Source organism: Zosterops lateralis (assembly GCF_965231275.1).
Source record: "Zosterops lateralis genome assembly, chromosome: 3".
NCBI classification, from domain to species: domain Eukaryota; kingdom Metazoa; phylum Chordata; class Aves; order Passeriformes; family Zosteropidae; genus Zosterops; species Zosterops lateralis.
This window is the reverse complement of record NC_139764.1, coordinates 10,061,906-10,081,116: the sequence shown is the minus strand read 5'-3', so window position 1 is coordinate 10,081,116 and position 19,211 is coordinate 10,061,906. Positions and strand designations below refer to the sequence as shown.

The 19,211-nt window shown below is 39.4% G+C and overlaps 1 protein-coding gene across 3 annotated transcripts in view; it reads right to left on the bottom strand.

The window, feature by feature from the left end:
• Positions 1-19,211, bottom strand: part of VPS54 (VPS54 subunit of GARP complex) — a 44,896-nt gene that overhangs the window by 21,753 nt on the left and 3,932 nt on the right. For 2 of the 3 annotated variants that reach the window (XM_083857879.1, XM_083857878.1), the window contains 7 exons: positions 14,407-14,568; positions 12,783-13,024; positions 11,248-11,326; positions 8,674-8,708; positions 7,260-7,391; positions 4,459-4,844; positions 503-629 (listed from right to left, as the gene is read on the bottom strand). In XM_083857879.1, the coding sequence (XP_083714005.1) occupies positions 503-629; positions 4,459-4,844; positions 7,260-7,391; positions 8,674-8,708; positions 11,248-11,326; positions 12,783-13,024; positions 14,407-14,542 (1,137 nt within the window). In that variant the 5' untranslated portion in view covers positions 14,543-14,568. The remainder of the gene's footprint in view (positions 1-502; positions 630-4,458; positions 4,845-7,259; positions 7,392-8,673; positions 8,709-11,247; positions 11,327-12,782; positions 13,025-14,406; positions 14,569-19,211) is intronic. The other variant, XM_083857880.1, reaches the window with a different exon arrangement.

The window sequence follows — 19,211 nt, the reverse complement described above, 5'->3', positions numbered from 1 at the left end:
AATGATAATAGCTTAATATTCATATATTTATGATCTTCAGAAGAATTAAGAATATATGTCTATATATATATATATACTATGAATGAAGCATGCTTGGTATAAGCACCCATAAAAGCAAGAGGAGACAGAATGAGAACATGCAAATATCAGCTTTCATTGCAAAAACTGAAATTTTACAACCAAGTCCACGAGAGTCCATGTTCTTTTCCACTTACATGCTTAGGTCCAAGAAGTGAACTCAGTATACATTTAATCAGAGAAAGAAGAACTGATTATTTTGAAAAAATAAAGTGGGCCTGGATTGCAGTTCAGAGTTTAATTATAATTATTTAATCTTATCAAGCACAAAAATAAATGGGCGGGGAGAGGTGTGGATGAGAAGATAAATAATCTGAAATTACAGTGTTGCTACTAGGGACCTGAGTGAATTAGTTAGTGCTAATTAAGTATGTTAAAGATGCAAACATATTCATGAGACAGTTGATTTCAATAACACACATACCTCTTCTAGAATTTGGCAATCATCTTCTAGGGGTCTATTTAAATCATTGCGAGCATAAGTTGAAAACTCTGCAATCATCATTTTATCTATCAGCTTTTCCAGTTCACAAAGCTGTGAGCCAAGATGCCTAAGAAAAACAGCCATTGAGAGATGAGTTAAATAATCAACCTGAAAACGAATCATTAGTTCACAGTTGAAGAAAATAACCACCCAGCAGGAAATTTCCATGCAATCAAGGGTGGCTTAATGGGAGCCTCCAATCTTGCACTGCTCAGAGCAGCTGAAATCATGCATCTTTCAGAGGCACTCTCACCTTACACCAAAACATATGGACTTGAATATTGATGGAGGATAAAATTTGGAAGTAGGGCTTTTGGAGTTTTTTTTTTTTTTTTTGGAAGGTGCCAAGTACCTCTCTGCCCAGCGAGGTGAACCAGAACTAAGAATACTCAGTGCTTGTCAGTATCAAGGTGTTAAAAAGAAGGAATACTTCTTTTGCTTGTTGAGTTCCTCAAATCATCAGTTGAAAAGTTCTTCTAATTGAAACATTTGAGCTTTTGATGTGGTCACAGATTAAATTCACAGGACAGGATGGCTTTCAGAGAACACACAGGAGTTTTCATATTTGCCATTTTTTATCCTGTTCTAAATGAAAAATGCTTTTCCCACATACGGGAGATTTTAAACCATATTTTGCAGACTGTTGTCATACAGAACCATGAGGGAATTTCTCACATCAGAAATGTCAACCGCCCTTTAAAAGTGGGAACCTCAGAGATGTCAAACACTCCAAGCTTTTCAACTTTCACTAACAGCTGGGAACAAGTATCTGTAAAAATCAGACTGCCTTTTCTTTAACAAAATCAAACAAACAGACATTTTGCAAATGAGAATGAAGAGAAGCTGTGATATTTTAGATAAGCCTAGATACAAAATGGGGGGGGATAAGCATGGCTTTCATTCAGTGCTGGTGTAGCTGGATTCTTTGCTGAAGTGCATGAATCTTGCTGGATCTGAGTTGAGCAGATTAATTTACTTATTTTAATTTCAAGATGACCAGGGATGTACCTCCTTTTGAAATGGCCTGTAGAAAATCCAAGCCAGTTGCATCATTTCAGAACAAACACAACAGGAAAACACCCCAAAGATTATTCTAACTGAAGCTGCAAAACTGACTGCAGGAGTAGGAGCCGCAACACAAAGGCTCTTACTGAGATAAGCATGAAGATGCTCCTTGGTACCTTATTTCTGTACCTGTGCTGAACTGCACTGAAACACACCGAAACCTGTTCTCTCAAACCCCAGCTATGGAAACATCCAAAACCAGCTCCCAAAATCTGCCCTCACCACTTTATCCAAGAGGTTCTGGTCCCTAGCAGCCACAAAAATCCCTCCAAGCTGAAACATTCAGGAACAAGTCAAACCGTAATTCATATTCCAAAAAAACACCTTGGGAGTTTATCTCTTAACAGGTACCACTCATCCACTAGATCCCTTCAAGGAATACTGACTATGACAACTCTACCATGGAAAATGATGACTGCAGGGTAAAACTTCTTTTAAAATACACAAATGAGAATTACTTTCCCGTGTATCTGTGTTTTACTGTATAAAATACTATAGAAGTGTGGCTTGCCAGCACACCTGTGGAAACAAAACAAAACAAAACAAAAAACCCAAACCAACCAAACAAAAAAAACCCCAAAACAAAAAAACCAAACCAAACTCCCAAACAAACAAACAAAATCACTGTATCTCCATCACCCCAACAAGGACTGTGAAAACTATGCAGAGTGTTTTCACAAATTTTCAAGTTAGTTAACACATTAGCTTTCTTTTGTAAAATTAAAAGGGTGAACTTTAAAAGGTCAGAGCTCTAAAACTAATTCTATCCTAGAGTAGTAGCAAGCAGTTACAACTGACACATATCATTAGTGACATTAATCCAGACTAAAGACACCAATGTCTTACTTAACACCATCTCTACAGTTTTTACATTTTTTGCTACAACTAGAAACAAACTTAATTCTTCCCTTGTCATATTGTATGCAGAGAAAAATGTAAGTGATGATTTGAGTAGTTTTCTTACTGTTTTACATTGAATGATTCTGACATGACTAATTGAAAACACCAAATTCTACAAGCTGCCATGGCAACACTAAAACAAGATGTTGAGGGGTTTTTTTTAAATCAGATATTTAGTATAAAAATAGTAATTGTTTAGAAAATGTGCTATTGCTCTAGAAGTTTCTTGTTAAAATAAACCAGGTATTTAACTAATTTGATAACTGCATCATTCTTGCTCAGAATAAAGCAAGAAGATCCCTTTGGCATTTCTTGCGGAAAGCTGAAGAATATGTGCTTGTCACTAATTTGGATTTCTTTTTAAGTTTTATCTATTTTTTGAAACACAACATTCTACTGAGAAGCTTTATGAAGCCTTCCATCTTTCCACTGCATATTATTTCTTCACACAAGCTATATACACAGGCACTTGTGAGATTTGGAAACTGCTGGGCTTCTCAACTGCCCTTGCATTTCTGGTGGGGTGCGTGACTTAAGCAGCTCTTAACTCACCTTTGTGAGCCTTTACTGTCCAAAGCAGAGAGAACATTCCTCATTCACATCACTGTCTGTAACCACCAAAACAACCAGCAGAGCTTTACTCAGAAATTATCCTTTACAGACAAGATGATTATCTACCTGCAAATACGTTCCACACCTGAGGGTGATTTTGAAACAATGACACATTCTTGGGACATCGTGTCAATCCAATGACAAGAGAACAGCACTCTCTGCTGACAGAGCACACAAAACCAGCTGCAAAATACAGCTGATACTGAGTGATGCTGTCACAGGGATGTAGAACTGCACTGACTTGTCACCGAGGTCAATACAAAGGTGACACAGTCAAGGGCTGTGCACCAGAAACAAGTGGTTGATAGCAGGAACACTAAAGAGGACAAACTGCACCGAGGTGCCTGAAGAGAGACAAGTTACACTTTTTAGATGGTCTGTTTTTAGGTTTTTTAACAAAAACACTTACAGCAACTTTATCCCAATAATTTATTCACTTTTTTTTTTGTTTGTTCTTAATACTTTTCCTAGTACCTTTTCTACATAAAATTTGAGTGTTTTTCCAGACTAGGTAGAAGGGGTGATAGGAACTTGACAGAAGAGGTGGACAGGAACAGTAACTATATAAAGTTCTGAACTTCATTCATGTTGCAGTTACTGAGCAGCAACCATGCTTCCATTATGCAAGTTGTGAACCACTGGGCTGCAGAAACCACACAACCTCTAAACAAACCACCACCCCTCATCCAGCATCAACTTAGACAACTCAGCACACAGCTCCTCAGCTGGCTGATGCAAGCCTTGGAGCTGATTTAATCACACACTGCTTCTGCCAGCATCATGACAGCTTTGCATGCATCACTTTGAAACCACCTATATCTTATGATAACTTATTTTACATCAGCATCAGCTAGAAGGATTCTATTGTATTAATACTCCTGCATGTTCCTTTAACAATTCTACCTCAGGTCAGCCACTAAAGACATAGGCACAAGGAGCCATCCCTGGGGTGCTGCCTGGAGGAGGATTGCAGACCCCCAAGAGGAAAACACCTCTCAGCTACAAGCCATCAAAGTCCACCCACAGCTTTGCTCTCATCTCTGCACCCCTAAAACATCTGTAAACCAGAACAGAAGCCAAAGCTTGCAGATATTAAAAGTTCACCCCACTCCAAAAAAAACCAAAAACAAAACAACAAAACCCATCTCTGGCAAAGGCATTAGTCACACTGCTATGCCACACTTACATTTTACACCTTCTGTATTAGATCCTCTAAGAATGAATGAACAAAAGTGGAACAAATCCCTTCAGCCAATGTAATGTGCTCAACACATTCCAATTCTGCTTGCATTTTATGAAGTTCCTACATGGTTACCTACCGGAAACTGTGAATACCTTGAAGCTCTTGCTGTAACACCTCTTGTGTTGTTGCTATTAAGTCCAAAGCTCCAACATACTCTGAAGTGGAGAGCAGCAACTGTACTGTGGGCTGTGTTTGGTGTACAGTGGCCATTAACTTCAGTTTATTGTATGCTTTTATACAGTTATTTCTGGTGAGTGCCAGTCTTAAAACACGAAGTGATCCTTCACACATGACTTTATCAATTTTAGAGATTTTCTCTCTAAGCAATTTTACAGCCTGGGAGGTTTTCCTGAGGTAGTCCTGCAATTCATGCTGAGAGGTCATTGCATGAAAAAATGCTTCCGAGCGGAGAGAAATCTGATGAGCAATATTGACTTCCACGATGTCCAGATAATGGCTCAGCTGGGAAGAGGAAAAAACATTATTGTTATGACCTAGAAGCTTTATCACCATGCAAATGCACCTTCAGAGTATTTGTCTCATTGTATCACAAAGAAATTTTGCTAATAAAAAATTAAATCCCTTTGTTGTTGTGGTTTAATAACTTCTTTTTAAATTAACTTGAAATCATTGTGGGAAGGCTGATTTGATGCCTTTCCTGCTTGAAAATAAAAAGGCAGAAAAGCAAATAAATCTAAAACACCCAAAGTTTTGTACCACATGGTTGCACACTGGCCACAGAATATGTACAATAACCAGGAAACTGCTCTGGATACTGGCTTACAAGCAACAGAATATACATGCAGATATGCTATGAAATTTGGGTCACTGAAGCTGCTAAAGGTGCAGCCACTGTACTTGATGACACACCACTGGAATGGCTCTGCTTATTTAAAAAGCTGTAGTACTTTCTTTGTAGAAGACTCTCCAGGGTAGCTCTGGCTGCAGCTGTACTTTTGCCAACCAGCTGGAATTAGTACTAAGCCTATTTCCTGTGTGCTGGCACTGTGGGATTCCCAGAGTACACCTACATGTTCAGAACCTGAAATTCAAATTCTCCATGTCCAACAGTTACCAGAGCACTGTGTTTGACTGTAAAAGCTCTGTGTTCTGGCTTATGCTGAATATGCAAACTCAAAGGAGTGAGGCTTTAGGATGCTCATCTGAATGTTAATACTCAGATGACCTGGTTTCTCAGAGGTGCCAAGCATTCAAACCTCCTCCTGAATTCCAAAAGGCCATCCAGAGGTGGAAAGGAAATCAGCTGAGAATGTTTCTTTCTTCGAGTTATTTTCATACTGCTTCCTGTGGATACACTGGGGATTCACACAATATGCAAACCCACCTTTTTTTTCATGCCTAATTTAATCAGAAGCATCCTCCACCAACCAGCTGTGACACACCAAGCCACAGGGAAAGCCAAGACAGACTCTGACACAGGGATCAGAGCAAAGACTATTAAAAACAATTATTTATGTGATTGTACCAACCAAATGCCCCAGGTCTCTTCACTATGCTAAACAAGGTAGAAGAAACAGAGCAAACAGCACCTCCCTCAGAGTTTACAGTCCTAATGTAGGGCAACACATGGGAGGAGGTAAAGAAGAAAACATCATGAGGAAATTTTTGAAGTAGATCAACAGCAGCTCAAAAGGCTGTAAACAGATCTGCCTAAGGCAAGGTTTTCAAAATCCTGTTGGAAAACGGTGCCTGGAGGAGCTAGGGACAATTATGGCAGCAGAGTGCATATTTACACATGGTAAGTGTAAACCTCGTGCAGATCAGAGGCTCTAAAAAGTAAAACAACAAAAAAATTTGGGCTCATGTCAGTCACATGAAACAGTGTTTTCACTCCTCTGCATCAGTGAGGGCTCTGGGTCTGTCAACACAAGTCCTTTCTGAACCTCCATCCTGCTGCTGTCAGGCCCATTTTGGGAAGTTCACAGCATATGCCAGACATTGCTTTTTCATCTTCAGACAACTGCCCCAAAAAACTCCAAAGAAGCCTTCCTCCAACTTCAGGTGTGGAGGACAATCTAAGGAACCTTTGAGCAAGCCTTCAGCAGATCCTGTCTCTTCTTCTCCAGTTGGCAGGAGAGCTAAGGAAGACTAATTCCCAAAAATTTGGAAACACCTCCCAGACAATCTCATGTTATTTTTTCCTAATGTACCTCAAAGAGTCCAAAATTACTCAGATTTTCTAGAAGCATTTCATGGGTATTTGTACTGGAAAGATGACTCATTTTGAGATTTTTCTATAGCATGACTACATAACTAGCAAAAAAAAGATAAAAACGACCAAGAAGAGACTTTTGTTTTCAGTATGAAAGAAGCAGCTCTGCTTTCATGTTCTCCTTTGTGAAATGCAAAAACAGATCAGTGCAGGCAACAACAAAAGAAAGAGGAATCTCCTAAAACACAAACACCACAGGATTCAGTATTGCTTTCAAGCATAGAAACTGCAGTGCCTTGAATCTGAAATTTTCCTGAGATGTTGGCAAATAAGCCCGACACAGTGTACAACCTGTGCAATCCAGCTTTCCCTTCTCATGGAACTGCTCCTCCCTAAGAAAACTACTCCACACCCCTGAAGTTGCATAGAGCTGTTTCAGTAAGTTCCAGCTGATGTGAAGAGCCAGTTGTTATATCATATACAGATTGTTTTTTTCCAGATTTGACAGATTTACTGAGCAGGGAAAGAAGTTCTCTTTCAGTAGGATGCTTGCTGCATGATTTACTAACAATCAGGATGTAAAATGAGAGACAGCAAGGCCCACAATGATGTCTCCAGAAACACTACACAGCAGCAGCCATGGAGCTCCTCTGCCGTATCCACCAGGCAGTGATGGATAATCTCAATTTCTGTTAAAGTTATACCTTTTCTTGAAGTAATTTGGAGGAAGCTGCATCACGATTTCCTTTTCCACCAGCGGTACTAAAATGAGACCATGGTAAAACGGCATTAAACGTTAAGGAATCTTCCAAGGCAAAATCTGGTTTCATAAAAATCTGAAACAGAAAAACAAAAGAAATAAATGTGCCTCACTCACCCCTGTATTTTTTTGCCCCAGTTAAACACATCTCCCATCTCATTAAGCTAACATAGACCTTATTTGTTGATTTCAAAATCCAGATTTTCATTTATCCAGGCAAACAAATTCACTCCAGACCGTACAACCAATGTACTTTGAAAGCTTGTGTGTACTTTAAAAGTCTTATCTTCTGAAAGTGGAAGTCACAGCTCCAAAAGTACATATGTATTCAACCTAAACACCTTGAGTGTGCAAACACAGGCAGCTTTGAAGTGCAGGTGGGCCCTCTCAAAGGATCTGAGCAAAGCTTTTCCCCTAACAAGGGCATCCTGCTGCCGATCTGCTCATTCCTGGGGTCACAGTTCCTAGGAGGCTGATGATCCAGGGTGCAGCAAGTGCTCCCTGGGAGGGAACAGAGCCTCAAACTGACATCCTTTAGGCAAGATGTAGCAACCCTGCTCTGCACAGGAAAAGTCAGTAACATGTAACATTAACCACACCTCCTGGAGAACTATTCATCTAAAATTCTCTTTGATAACATTATTTATTACTTGACAAAATCTTAAGCTTACAGGCAGGCAGTAGAACCCTCTTCCTTTTACTTATGAAGTGCAATTTGAAAAGGTTCAACACAGACTGCAGTATCACACCACACTCAGGCTTTCTTCTTTCTTGGACTTTAAACACTGCAGTGACAGCTACTCAAGCTGCAGCCTACACTACTGGCACCGAGATGCTGACCCACATTATTACTCTGACTTCTTACTGTACCTACAAAAAAATTATTCAGACTAAAATGGAATCTGGAGCTGTGTCTTTTGTCAACCTGACACAAAAACCCATGTTGTGTATGCTCTGTGCTTATATGCAAGAGAGCTCTGATCAAGGAATCAAGTAGTTAAACCTAATGCTGACTTGTACACTAGGCAATATTCAAGCTTTTCTCAAACTATTCAGTTTTTCCTTCCTCCTAGGAAGGCTCAGCTCTGAGGTCTTAACTTCATTTATTTCAAGATGAAAAAAATAATGGTATTTGTATTATACTTTAAGAGAAAAACTGAGACCATGGAAACAAGGAAGAAAAAAAAGACAAAGCAAATCATCCTAAGTCTTTAAATTCTGAGTGCTACAAATCCTCTTGACAATCAACCCAAGCCATCAACAAGGACAAAATTTCTACAAAGAACAGAGTACATGCATATATCCAACACTTCATGTGAGAAAGCCTTACAACAGCTCAGAGTGCACAGAAGCCATACCTTAGGTACTTGTTCCAGATCTGTCCTGGATTTATCTAAAATTAAACAAAACACAGGTAGTCATTCATGAGCAAACAATGGGAAACAATTCCCTTCAACAAGTGAATTCCATGAGGAAGTGTTCAAGGCAACGATGCCATGTTCCTCACAGAGGGGGAACAGGTTTACAAACTGAAATGAAACTTTCTCAGTGAACATGAGGAGAACCTGAAGAGTATGAGGATAATCAAGCATTGGTACAGGCTGCCCAGAACGGCTGGGTACTTTGGAGATTTTCTGAATATATATTTACAGATATTTTCTGGATATTTCTGTTTTTCTCAGTAAAGCTTTGAATGGCTTGGCCTGACCTCACAGTTGAACTGGCTTTGAGATGGCAGCTGCAGCCAAGGCCTTCTGAAGTCCCTGCCAACCTGAAATATTCTGATTCCTTGAAGTGCTCTTTTGTCCTCTGCAGTTCAGGTCTCATGCTCAGACTACTCAAAGGAGCTTGCACTTGGCTGCTTTGGCAGAGTCAGTCATACAAAGCAATCCACTTAGCACTTCACATTCATTAGTGCACTGGCAAGGGCCAGTGAAAGGTCCTTCTAACATCACTCCAGTTTTAAGGCTTTGGACTGAAGCTGCCCATACAATCACTCCTGCACAGCACTTGGAGATTGGATGCACAAAGGCTGGCAAGAAGGATGAACGAGGGCTCGGGCCAGGGTCCCAAGCACTGAGCAGGCAGCACAGCAGCACTAATTCCTATGGAGTATGCTGACCTAACATTGCAGAGGGTGAGAGAGTTGAGCTGGGAAAAGAATTAATTCATTATATCCCAGCAGAACTTGAAGAAAAGGCAAGTTCAGACTTTTGAGGTTCAGCCAAAATCCCCTGTCCCACCTTTACTCATTACTTTAGTGAGCATAATGAAGAGGGGGCAAAAAAGTTGAGGAATTTAAAAGCAACAAGCCCAAATCTCTGCTGGACAGTCTGCTCAACCCTGACAAACATGGCAAGTGCTACCTCAGCATCAGCTCCCACACTGCTCTCTTTGGTTTTCACTTCATTTGTTTCTTACTTTATTTGTATCAAAGTACAAAAGGCAACCTTGGAATCATCCTGCTGTCCCCAGCCTTTGGAAAGACCAATTCTTACAGGAGTGAAAGGCCAAGTCTTGTGGGACAGAGTCAGAGGAAGATAGGAAACAGTAACAGTAAAATTTACAGCAAATCACAAGCTTCAGTTTCCCAAATGATGTTTCTACTAAGAACTGCCCAAGGAGCTCCCAGGTACTTTGGTGACAGTGATTTTCTCTTTTTAAAAATACTCAGACTCCTTTAGAAAGGATTAAACTAAGACTGAAGAAGGCACTTTGACACTGCACTATGCAGCACAGACTCATTGTGGAACAGCTATTCCAAAGTAATACAAGTACAGAGAAACCCTGGAGAAGGGATTTCTTTTGTACAGAAGAGGAGGAAGAAAGTCAATTGAAACAACTTGATCAGATTGGAGCAAATGACTGAATCATTTTTTCAGTCTGAGGATTGATGAACAAAATAATTTATACTAATGTTTTTGAGAAAGTTTTTATTATTTTACTTTCTCCAAGTTATGAGCATTTTTCTTCCTTTTACTTGTCTTTTTTTTTTTTTTCATTTTGCTTCTTGCCTTCCTTCCTGCCTAGTTTTCTAGTAGTTGAACTACTTCCTTGAAGTCCTGAAATTCAGCATTCACAAACAGTTTTGAACTCCTCAGCACAAGGCAGACCGAGACAGACTGGAGTGAATTGTGTCAAGAGCCACAAAGATGATTAAGAAACAAGGAGGAGAGACTGTTTAGACTGGAAAAACCCAGAGGAGATCAATGTGCTTAAAGATCTGACGACAGGATGCAAAGAACACAAAGCTGATTTTTCTCAGTGCCAGGACAGGGGGCGATGGGCAGAAACTGATCCATGAAAGATTCCATTTGAACACAAGGAAGTATTTTTACTGTGAGGGTGGTAAAACACTGGAACGAGTTGCCCAGACAGATTGTGTAATTTCCATCTGTGAGATTCTCAACCCAATTGGACATTGTCCTCCCACAGGTGGCCCTGGCTTGAGCAGATGGTCTAGACTAGATCATCTTGAGATGTCATTTCCTACCTCAGCCCTGAGCGACTCTCATGGCAGAGATACAGGAATGGCACTGCAGTGCTTCACCGAGAAGCCAACAGGTGATACAAATTTGATGCAACAGTTTAAATGATCTTAAAATAAATAGCAGTTAAAGAAAACACTGCCAGGGCTGCAATGACCTGCCAGGAATCCAAACATGCCAAGAAAAGTTTAAAAGCAGGTATCACTAATAATATTTTGACTTATAAAATGTCAGCTGTGGTCATGAATACTTCTAAGCCTACCATGTCTGAGTTTTCAATTATTGTTTCAAAGAAATCATCAGCTATTGTTGTACATGAAGATCCCAAACAAGTAACAGAAACAATTAGTACATTATAGAATCAATTCTTGCCACTGAGGTTATCACATACTGATACAAAAAGACACCATTTTTTAATTAGACTGAAGGAGGCTTTGACTGTACCGTGAGTGTGTAATAGTGTCCTGTCAAAGGTATCTTTAGGAGTACAAATATTCTTGCACCTTTCATGAACCTTCTCTCTCTGCAGAAGAGAAAATATATTAAAGAATTATTCTGATGCTTTTAATCCAGATTTTTTTTTCATTTGAAGCAAAACATTCAGTGAAACAAACACAACTAAATTATGCAAAATAATTCTGGCAAGTCCACAGTATTTTCTTCCTCTTGTAAGTTCAGACAAAGTTTGTCCAGGTGAGAGGTACCAAAAACTTCAACCTAGAGTGGATGTGTTGTTTCTTTCCTGTATCTTTACATCTCAAGAGAAAATAAACATGGAAGTTATTGAAGAGGTGCAATAACTTCTCTACATAATGATACACAATCACAGATCAACTGTAATTACACAAACACTTATTTGCTGGCTAATCCAAAAGCCACACTAACACACACAAGAATCCTTTTTCATTGCTAAATCAAACTGGATGAAAGTAGAAATTACTTGCACATATTACTAATGAGTACCTTGCTGAAACCACGTATCATGTTTCATCATGCTGAGCTTCGAATTTTTAACATCACCAGAGATTGCAGTGGTGAGAAATAATGTTTCTAAAGAACAGCAATGTTAACCAGATTTCTGCTAGAAGCTACATCACAGCTCAGTTCCAAAATCTTCTTTTATTTAGCAGTCACTGCATGAAGTACTAATTTTAAAGGATGAAATCTTAAAACATTTTAAATGCTGAATATGTGAGTTAAAGACAATAGTTCAGTTGTAGTTCAATTACAGACAATTCCTTTCTACAATCTTTAACTATAATTACACAAATAACACTTCCTGCAGCTAATTCTGAACCAGTAAAATAAAAAAAAGGAAGTTACAAACCAAGGAAGCAGAAAACAGCAGGAGACTTCTACAAATTCTTTCATTTAAAAAAAAACAAACAAACAATACTACATACTTACTGACACTTGTATTTTTAAGAGATTGTAGAAGTCTCCTACTGGTCCTGGTGTCCTTAGATGTAGCTTACACTTCCCTGTTACAAAACAAATCATCAAGATAATAGGCTTCTTTATAATCTAAGAAGTTCATGTATAGATGTTTCAATGTTTAGATTGAAGACTCCTAAAAAATATCTCCAACCCTTGCAGCATTTGATCTAAAGGTCTAAGAATGCTATGATGCATTGTAGAGCCCAATCCTTAAACAATCCCTACAGGATCCTTACAGGAAAAATGGATTAACAACCAGAAAGAATAAATATGAACTGCAAGCTCTGGTGCAGACCTCAGTACTCAGAAACAGAAGTTAAAAATAACATGAATTTGCCTCAGGACAATTCAGAGAACATTTTCCACACGATGGGTTCTGAGATTTTAAAACCAGAAATGTCTAATGAAGACCCAACCAACACTGAAAAAGTAAATTAATTATCAGCTAACTGCACAATGGGCTACTAGCCAAGATAATCTAATTAGAATAAAGATCTCTTTCTGGTCCCTAGGACTATGTGCACTTCACTGGGGCTTCTTACCGGAGTGATTTCCTGTTGGTATAATGCAAAATGTTCCTTGGTGATCTGTGGGAGGTAGAATGAAGGCGTGACTTCAGTGTCCACAAAGTCCACTCCCCATGTTTTTGTAAAGAAATCAGATTCCCTTTTTGCTAACCTAGGATCATTTAGTGCTGCTGGGAGATTGACTTTGGAATGATAAATAGTCCATCTTTGCTGATCCACAACTAGAGATGGGCTGTCACGTAAGTCATTGGGATTGCCTGCAGCACAAAAGACAAGACAGTTTGTTAGGGTGACAATAAAGCTGTAGCTTTTGCTAAAATGTGGTTCTTAAGCAAACCATATTTTACCAATTACATACTAGATTAGAATTATCTATGCAAATCATGGATGATATTCTCCTTCTTCAACACTTCACCCTGCATTTCTTCTATGAGAATAACCAACTCAAATTTTGAACACAGAAGTGGTGTATTGACACTCATTAAATGGATTTAACTCAACATTAGCTTCTACTGAAGACAAAAAGATTCCAACCACAAACATATTTCTAATAATCTGATCTTGATCAGAATGACAGCTGCAATTCATTAGTATTATATGTTGTAATTCTTAAGAGCTCATCCCACCTATTCCTTTAGTTTTAGTGCAACACAGCAGCTGGAACTGTGACCAAAATCTGGTTTAACAACAGCACCAGAGACTTAGGACTACACACAGGTCACTTGATTCCTCCTGCAGAAGGGCTAGGATATCTCCCAGAAGGAATGCAGCCAGGCTCCAAGCACACTGGACACGTCTGCTATGGGCTCTGTCTGCATCCTCTTCTCACATGGAGTGTGGATCAGAGCTGTAATCATGCAAGCAAAGTCCCACCTAGAATGGGGACATCTTAAAACAAGCTGCAAACAGTCTGCTCCAAAGGGACACTGGGTGGTGTAAGAAAGAATCACAGTTGTTGGAACCCTGGGCACCGAGAATTTCAGACTTTCTGTGCTCACAGGCACTGACCCCCAACCAAACACTGCATTTCACCTGAGCCTGTGGAAAAGACTTCCAAAATTGAGTGACAGCACTGGGATTGTGGGTGTGGAGTTTGAATAGAAGTGTGTGATATCACAGGGTGGAGTTTAAGGGTTTAGAATATAGTAATATATATAAAGCAAGATGGAGGATTTAGGGCAGAGGCTGAGTCCTCCTTTTTCACCTTCTTCTCCATGGGTCTGGGTGGGGTTTTGTAATTGGATAGAAAAATCCACATTGTGGGCAATAGGTGGTTGGTTATTGGGTTAAAAGTAAAAATAATTTAGGTGTCATTTCTTAATTGGACAGTTTATCCTTAAAAAGCCTTGTAGAGAGAAAGAGATACAGCTCCATTTTTTACTTTGTTAGCCAGAAGTGCTGTAGAACTCATGGTTTATGAGACTGTAAAATAGATAAGAATTAATAAATATCTGAGTCCAAACAAGAAATACTGTCTCGAGCATTTAACACCGACTCTGGCAAAAAAGAAGATAAAATGCAACACACAGAATGGTTGGAAATAAGACTATGGCATAGTACACTACACTCAATATACATTAAATACTGACTGGACAGCTGGCAACGGTTCAGCAAGTGGAGGTGCTTCCCCCAGCATTACCTGTGGGCTCCTTGGGACACACATCTGGCAGGGACTGCACAGGGCGAAAGCGTTTCGTGGAATCCACTTCTTTTTTAAAGAAAGCATCACTGCTGTTTGACTGAGGCACTGGTGAAGAACTGTGGCTTGATGCCATTGCATAAAATCACCACTTGATAAAATCTAAATAAGAAACAATAGATATGGAGGCTTTAATAAAGCTCTGGGGACACACTTTATCAAAACAGTGACACTCCAGTATTGTTTATAACTACTGACATAAGTCAACAAGAGGAGAAAGCTTCTTTTAAACACAAAAATAAAAGGCAGAATGTAACTTCATGGTCTGTTCTTCACACACCTGAAGGTTTGGAGGATAGTCTGTTCTTGTGCACAGCACCACCAAAATGCTACATTAGGAAAAAAATGCAAGTCTTTCAGGCATTCCTTCCTCTCTTGCCATAACCACTGCAGCCACAGTGCATAAACACATTCACAATAGAATTTCCTCTCAAATAGCAGGAAACCTTGTACTGGAATCAGGAAAACTGACAATTCAACTTCTATGGCTGCCTAGTAAAGTACAGTTTACTCCAGCATAACATAGTTGCACAGAGAAGACAAATAAATCATAGCTCAAAAAGCCCCAGAGTAAGCAAAGTCCCACTAATTTTCAGTTCAATTTTAAGATCCCAATTTGAAAATAAATAGCCTCGAAAATTTTACACGAGAGCTGAACTTAATGAGTTCTTTCCATCTGTAAACAAAACTGCATTTCCATCAAAGTATCAGACAGTAGTGCACTGCACTAGAGGTTTGAGTTTATTAGAACTGTACAGCCCAAGGAGTGCCTGTTCAAAGGGCTTCCAGCAGCATCACATATATTACAAATCTCATTTGGAAAAGAAAAAGAAAAGGTTTTTTTCTAATCAAGGTTGAAAGTGTCCTACAAAACAATTCTAAGAGAGATGTTCAGTAATAACAGAGCATCCCAGTGAAGAGGCCCAGAGTAAGAAAAACTTACTGGCAGACAGAGAATGGGAACAGTCAGAAGTAGTCAGAAAAAAAAACCTTTCCAGACATCTGACAGATCTTCCTTAAATACCATAAAGCATTAATCTTTCTCAGCTAAAAGCCTCACAAAACCCTTTTTCTCTACTACTTTTATTGCATTTTCATATTCTAATGTTCTTCCCTTGACATTTCCAAAGTAACTTCCTCAAGCAAGCTCTTCCTGAATGTTTTGGGGTGGTTTTGTGAAAAATCTAATATATGATGACAAAACACATTTTAACCTTCTTAAAAAACACATCCAGTGCTATGTTGCCGTGACCAAGTCTCCTAAAGGCATACAGTAAACTTATCTGCACTCGGAACTGCTTCAAAGTGCTGCATTTGCAGTTTTTCTCCTGAAAAAGCCTCTGTAATATGAGCTGCAGTCTGCTCCAGTCAGATGTATGAGCAACTAGGGCAATTTGTAGAAAGCCCTGAAATCCTCTAACTCTTGCAAGCCTTTAATCGAGCCTTTCTCCTTTCCTCACAATGAAGTACCACCTAAAAGAATTGTCTAGGATATGAATCGTCTCAACTACAGAAATCTGAGTGGAGAAAATGCTATCTGTGTGATGCTAGTCAAAGATTTACAACAAATTTAAATGACAATTTAAGACTGAAGAGTAGCTACACACCTCAGCACTTCAAAAACAAGCTCCACCTACTCTTGCACAGATATTTTCATTACTTATCACCATAAAATATTCATTGACAAATCTTAAAATAGAATGAAAAGAGCACAATAAAACACCAGTGCAAGCAGTAACCTTCATACTGTAGAGTGGATTTTAACAAGATATAAGGCTTCATAGGCAGAGGCCTTCTTAAGTGGCACGCAATTTGATGCTGCACTAAATTATTCATAGCTAGCAGCTATTCTAGTACCCTCATAAGTCAGGACCTTCTGGATAATTAACCCCAATGAACAACCACAATTGCAGAGGAAAAAACTCATCTCTGTACTGCCCAAAACCAGGCTTTCCTCAAAATGCAGTCTTTAAATTGGCCAATGAAGTGTAACTTCAGAAAGATAAAGAAAAATGGACAATAGTATCTGAATTAAATCCGCATTACAAAGGAATATGCACCAAGCCCATATAAAGGCAAAAATCCTGGCCTATGCTCATCTCTGTACTCTAACCTTACCCACAACTAAAAACTTTAATTTGTTCACCAACAAATTAATGCTGCTCCTTGTGCTCCACTACTAAATATTTTATAGACAAAGGAATCTATAACTAGCCCCTAAATCAAAATTTTAAAATATGCAATAATACACAAATTTGCTGATTTAAACATACCAAAAAACCAAAACTCAGTGTTAACACAGAAGAAAACTTCTGCAGAGTATTTTAACTCATTCAATTTTCCACGCAAGTGAAGGGCAGGTAAATGCAGCTAACTGCACTAACTGTGCTGAATGACAGGCAGGTAAATGCAATTAACTGCATTAACTGGGAAGAGTAAATTATGAAATAGTGAGTCCCCTGAGGCTCTTACTTAGAAGAACATATAGCTATAGTAAGAACATGCAACTGTGCAACTTCATTACATCAGTGCTGAAATGATATACAATTGAAATGGGTTAGATCAACTGTGCTCTCTCCAGTAATCACCATCATTTACTCACATGTTGTTCAGCAATGTGTATTAAACTAATGCAATAAAAAACCAAAACGTTTAGACGTTAGACATAAAAGTAGTGATGGAACCTGGAACCCAGGATTATGGGTTTGGAACTGGCCTTCAATATATTACATTTATTTTGTACACACTGTATTAATTTCCTTATTTAAAAAGATTATATTAAATTACGATGTCATTGTAATGACTTAATACCGCTGAAGTTAAACCGAAATCAGCCATGGCAACAATGAAAACAAATAGCCTTAAAAAAAATTCAAAACCAAGCTTTGATGATCTGAATTGAGAATATTCCTACAGTCTGAGTGCATGAAGAGTTATATTTCAACTTACAGCCTCCTCCTTATAAACACTCTTGCTCAGTAACGTGCTCAGCAAGTACAATATGACACAGCTGCACAACACAGCATGGGACAAAATACTGGGGTGATGAGAGTAAGAGCCACACACTTGGATACTGCACAGTCAGCAAAGCAGCAGATCTGTGAGCTGGCAGTGCATTAATCACATGAGGTTATTTCTGAGATGACTGTGCTGTGACTCTTGAGTTTCACACCCAAGGTTTCAGCTGTTGGAAGAGAGCACAACAAAAAACAAAGTGTATTACTCAGAAGTAATTGCACTTAAGGGTGGTTGTGACTCTGGAGAACGTGTTTGTTTTTCTGAGTATCAGGACTTGCACAGGAGTTCCTCGGAAACGCCTTCCCATATTCTGAGTGTAATTACACACGTGCTTTGTTTTTCCAGTATCATTCATAGAATCTGCTCTCCAAATTTTATCTCAGCTTCAAAAATAGTGACACCTAAGAAGAGACACTCAGGGTTCCAACTGAACACACAACACTGAGCAAGCTTTCCTTCAAGTATTCCCCCCTGTCCACACTGAGCCACACTTGGACACCAGCAAGTTTCCAAGGGCTATGCTCTGCATCCCAAAGGTAAGGCAGGAGAAGTTTCTCTGTGGACACAAATGGCATGCTCAAGTTCCTGCTGCTTGTCATGGCTTTGGCAACAACAGAGTGAAATGAAAATATTTCAAGCACTCTTCTGGCTACCCAACATACTTTGGAACAGAAAACTATCAGAAGCCACCCACAAGTCAAGCTAAAGCAAGACATTACACCACTTCTAGAAGATATGATAAATACTAAAGATATTTATTAAAGAAAAGCATACCTGAAACATAACTATAAGATAAAAATGCACAAAGGACTCCTTCCAGGACCTAATTGTTATTGTTACTGGCCCAATATATTTACTCTGTCCGCAAAAGTTGAGCTTGCCCTATGTATTATTACACAGCTCTTTTTGATTTGCTCAATCAGGATTTCACCCTGTAACAGGGAAACCGTGGTACGAGCAAAGTACACAGCACCTTTGTAAGACAGTGTGAGCCAGACTGCACCAGCTCAAGCTTTCACTTTTTTTTCCAACCAGCTAATTCCTCAGGCTGAAATTTCCATGCTTGTCCCTGTGCCCTGAGACAGACATCCCTGTTGCAGCAGGGGCGCCAAGGTTAGCTTGGAGGAGAAACATTTAAAGCAGTTTCAGAGACTGAGGTCAAAGCTGTGGGAGCTGTTCTGCTAACCCAAGCTCTTTCTGAACACCTTCTTCCACCCTGGGATTTCAGAGGAGGAAAATGATGATTGTCAGGGAAATGATGAGGCCAGAGTCAAAGGAGAGCTGTGACTTGTCCCCATGGCAAGCCACCTACATTTGGAGCACACTCCAATAGAAAACCTCTTCACACAACTTAGAGAGGAGGCCGTGTGAGCCTGGCCTTCCTAAAAGCCTAATAAATACAACTGTACTTGTATTCACAAACAAACGTGTATTTGAGTGCATTCTGCACATTCCAACAGTATCCCCAACCTCATGCTCTCACACTGAGGGTGTACCTTCTCTGATGACCATCCAGATGAGCCTTGCTGGGATGAAACTAAGCCAAGAAGGAAGCAATGTTTGAGTTATCTGCATTTCCCATCAGCCCTGCTTAGCCACACATGCTGTTATACTCCAGCAGATTCTGCAATTCCTCAGACTGTGCTACTTTCCCAGCAAACTGCAGAATGGGGACTGTGGAAAAGCAAGAGCACTTGAATAGCCCAAAGAGTAATACCACCACCGTC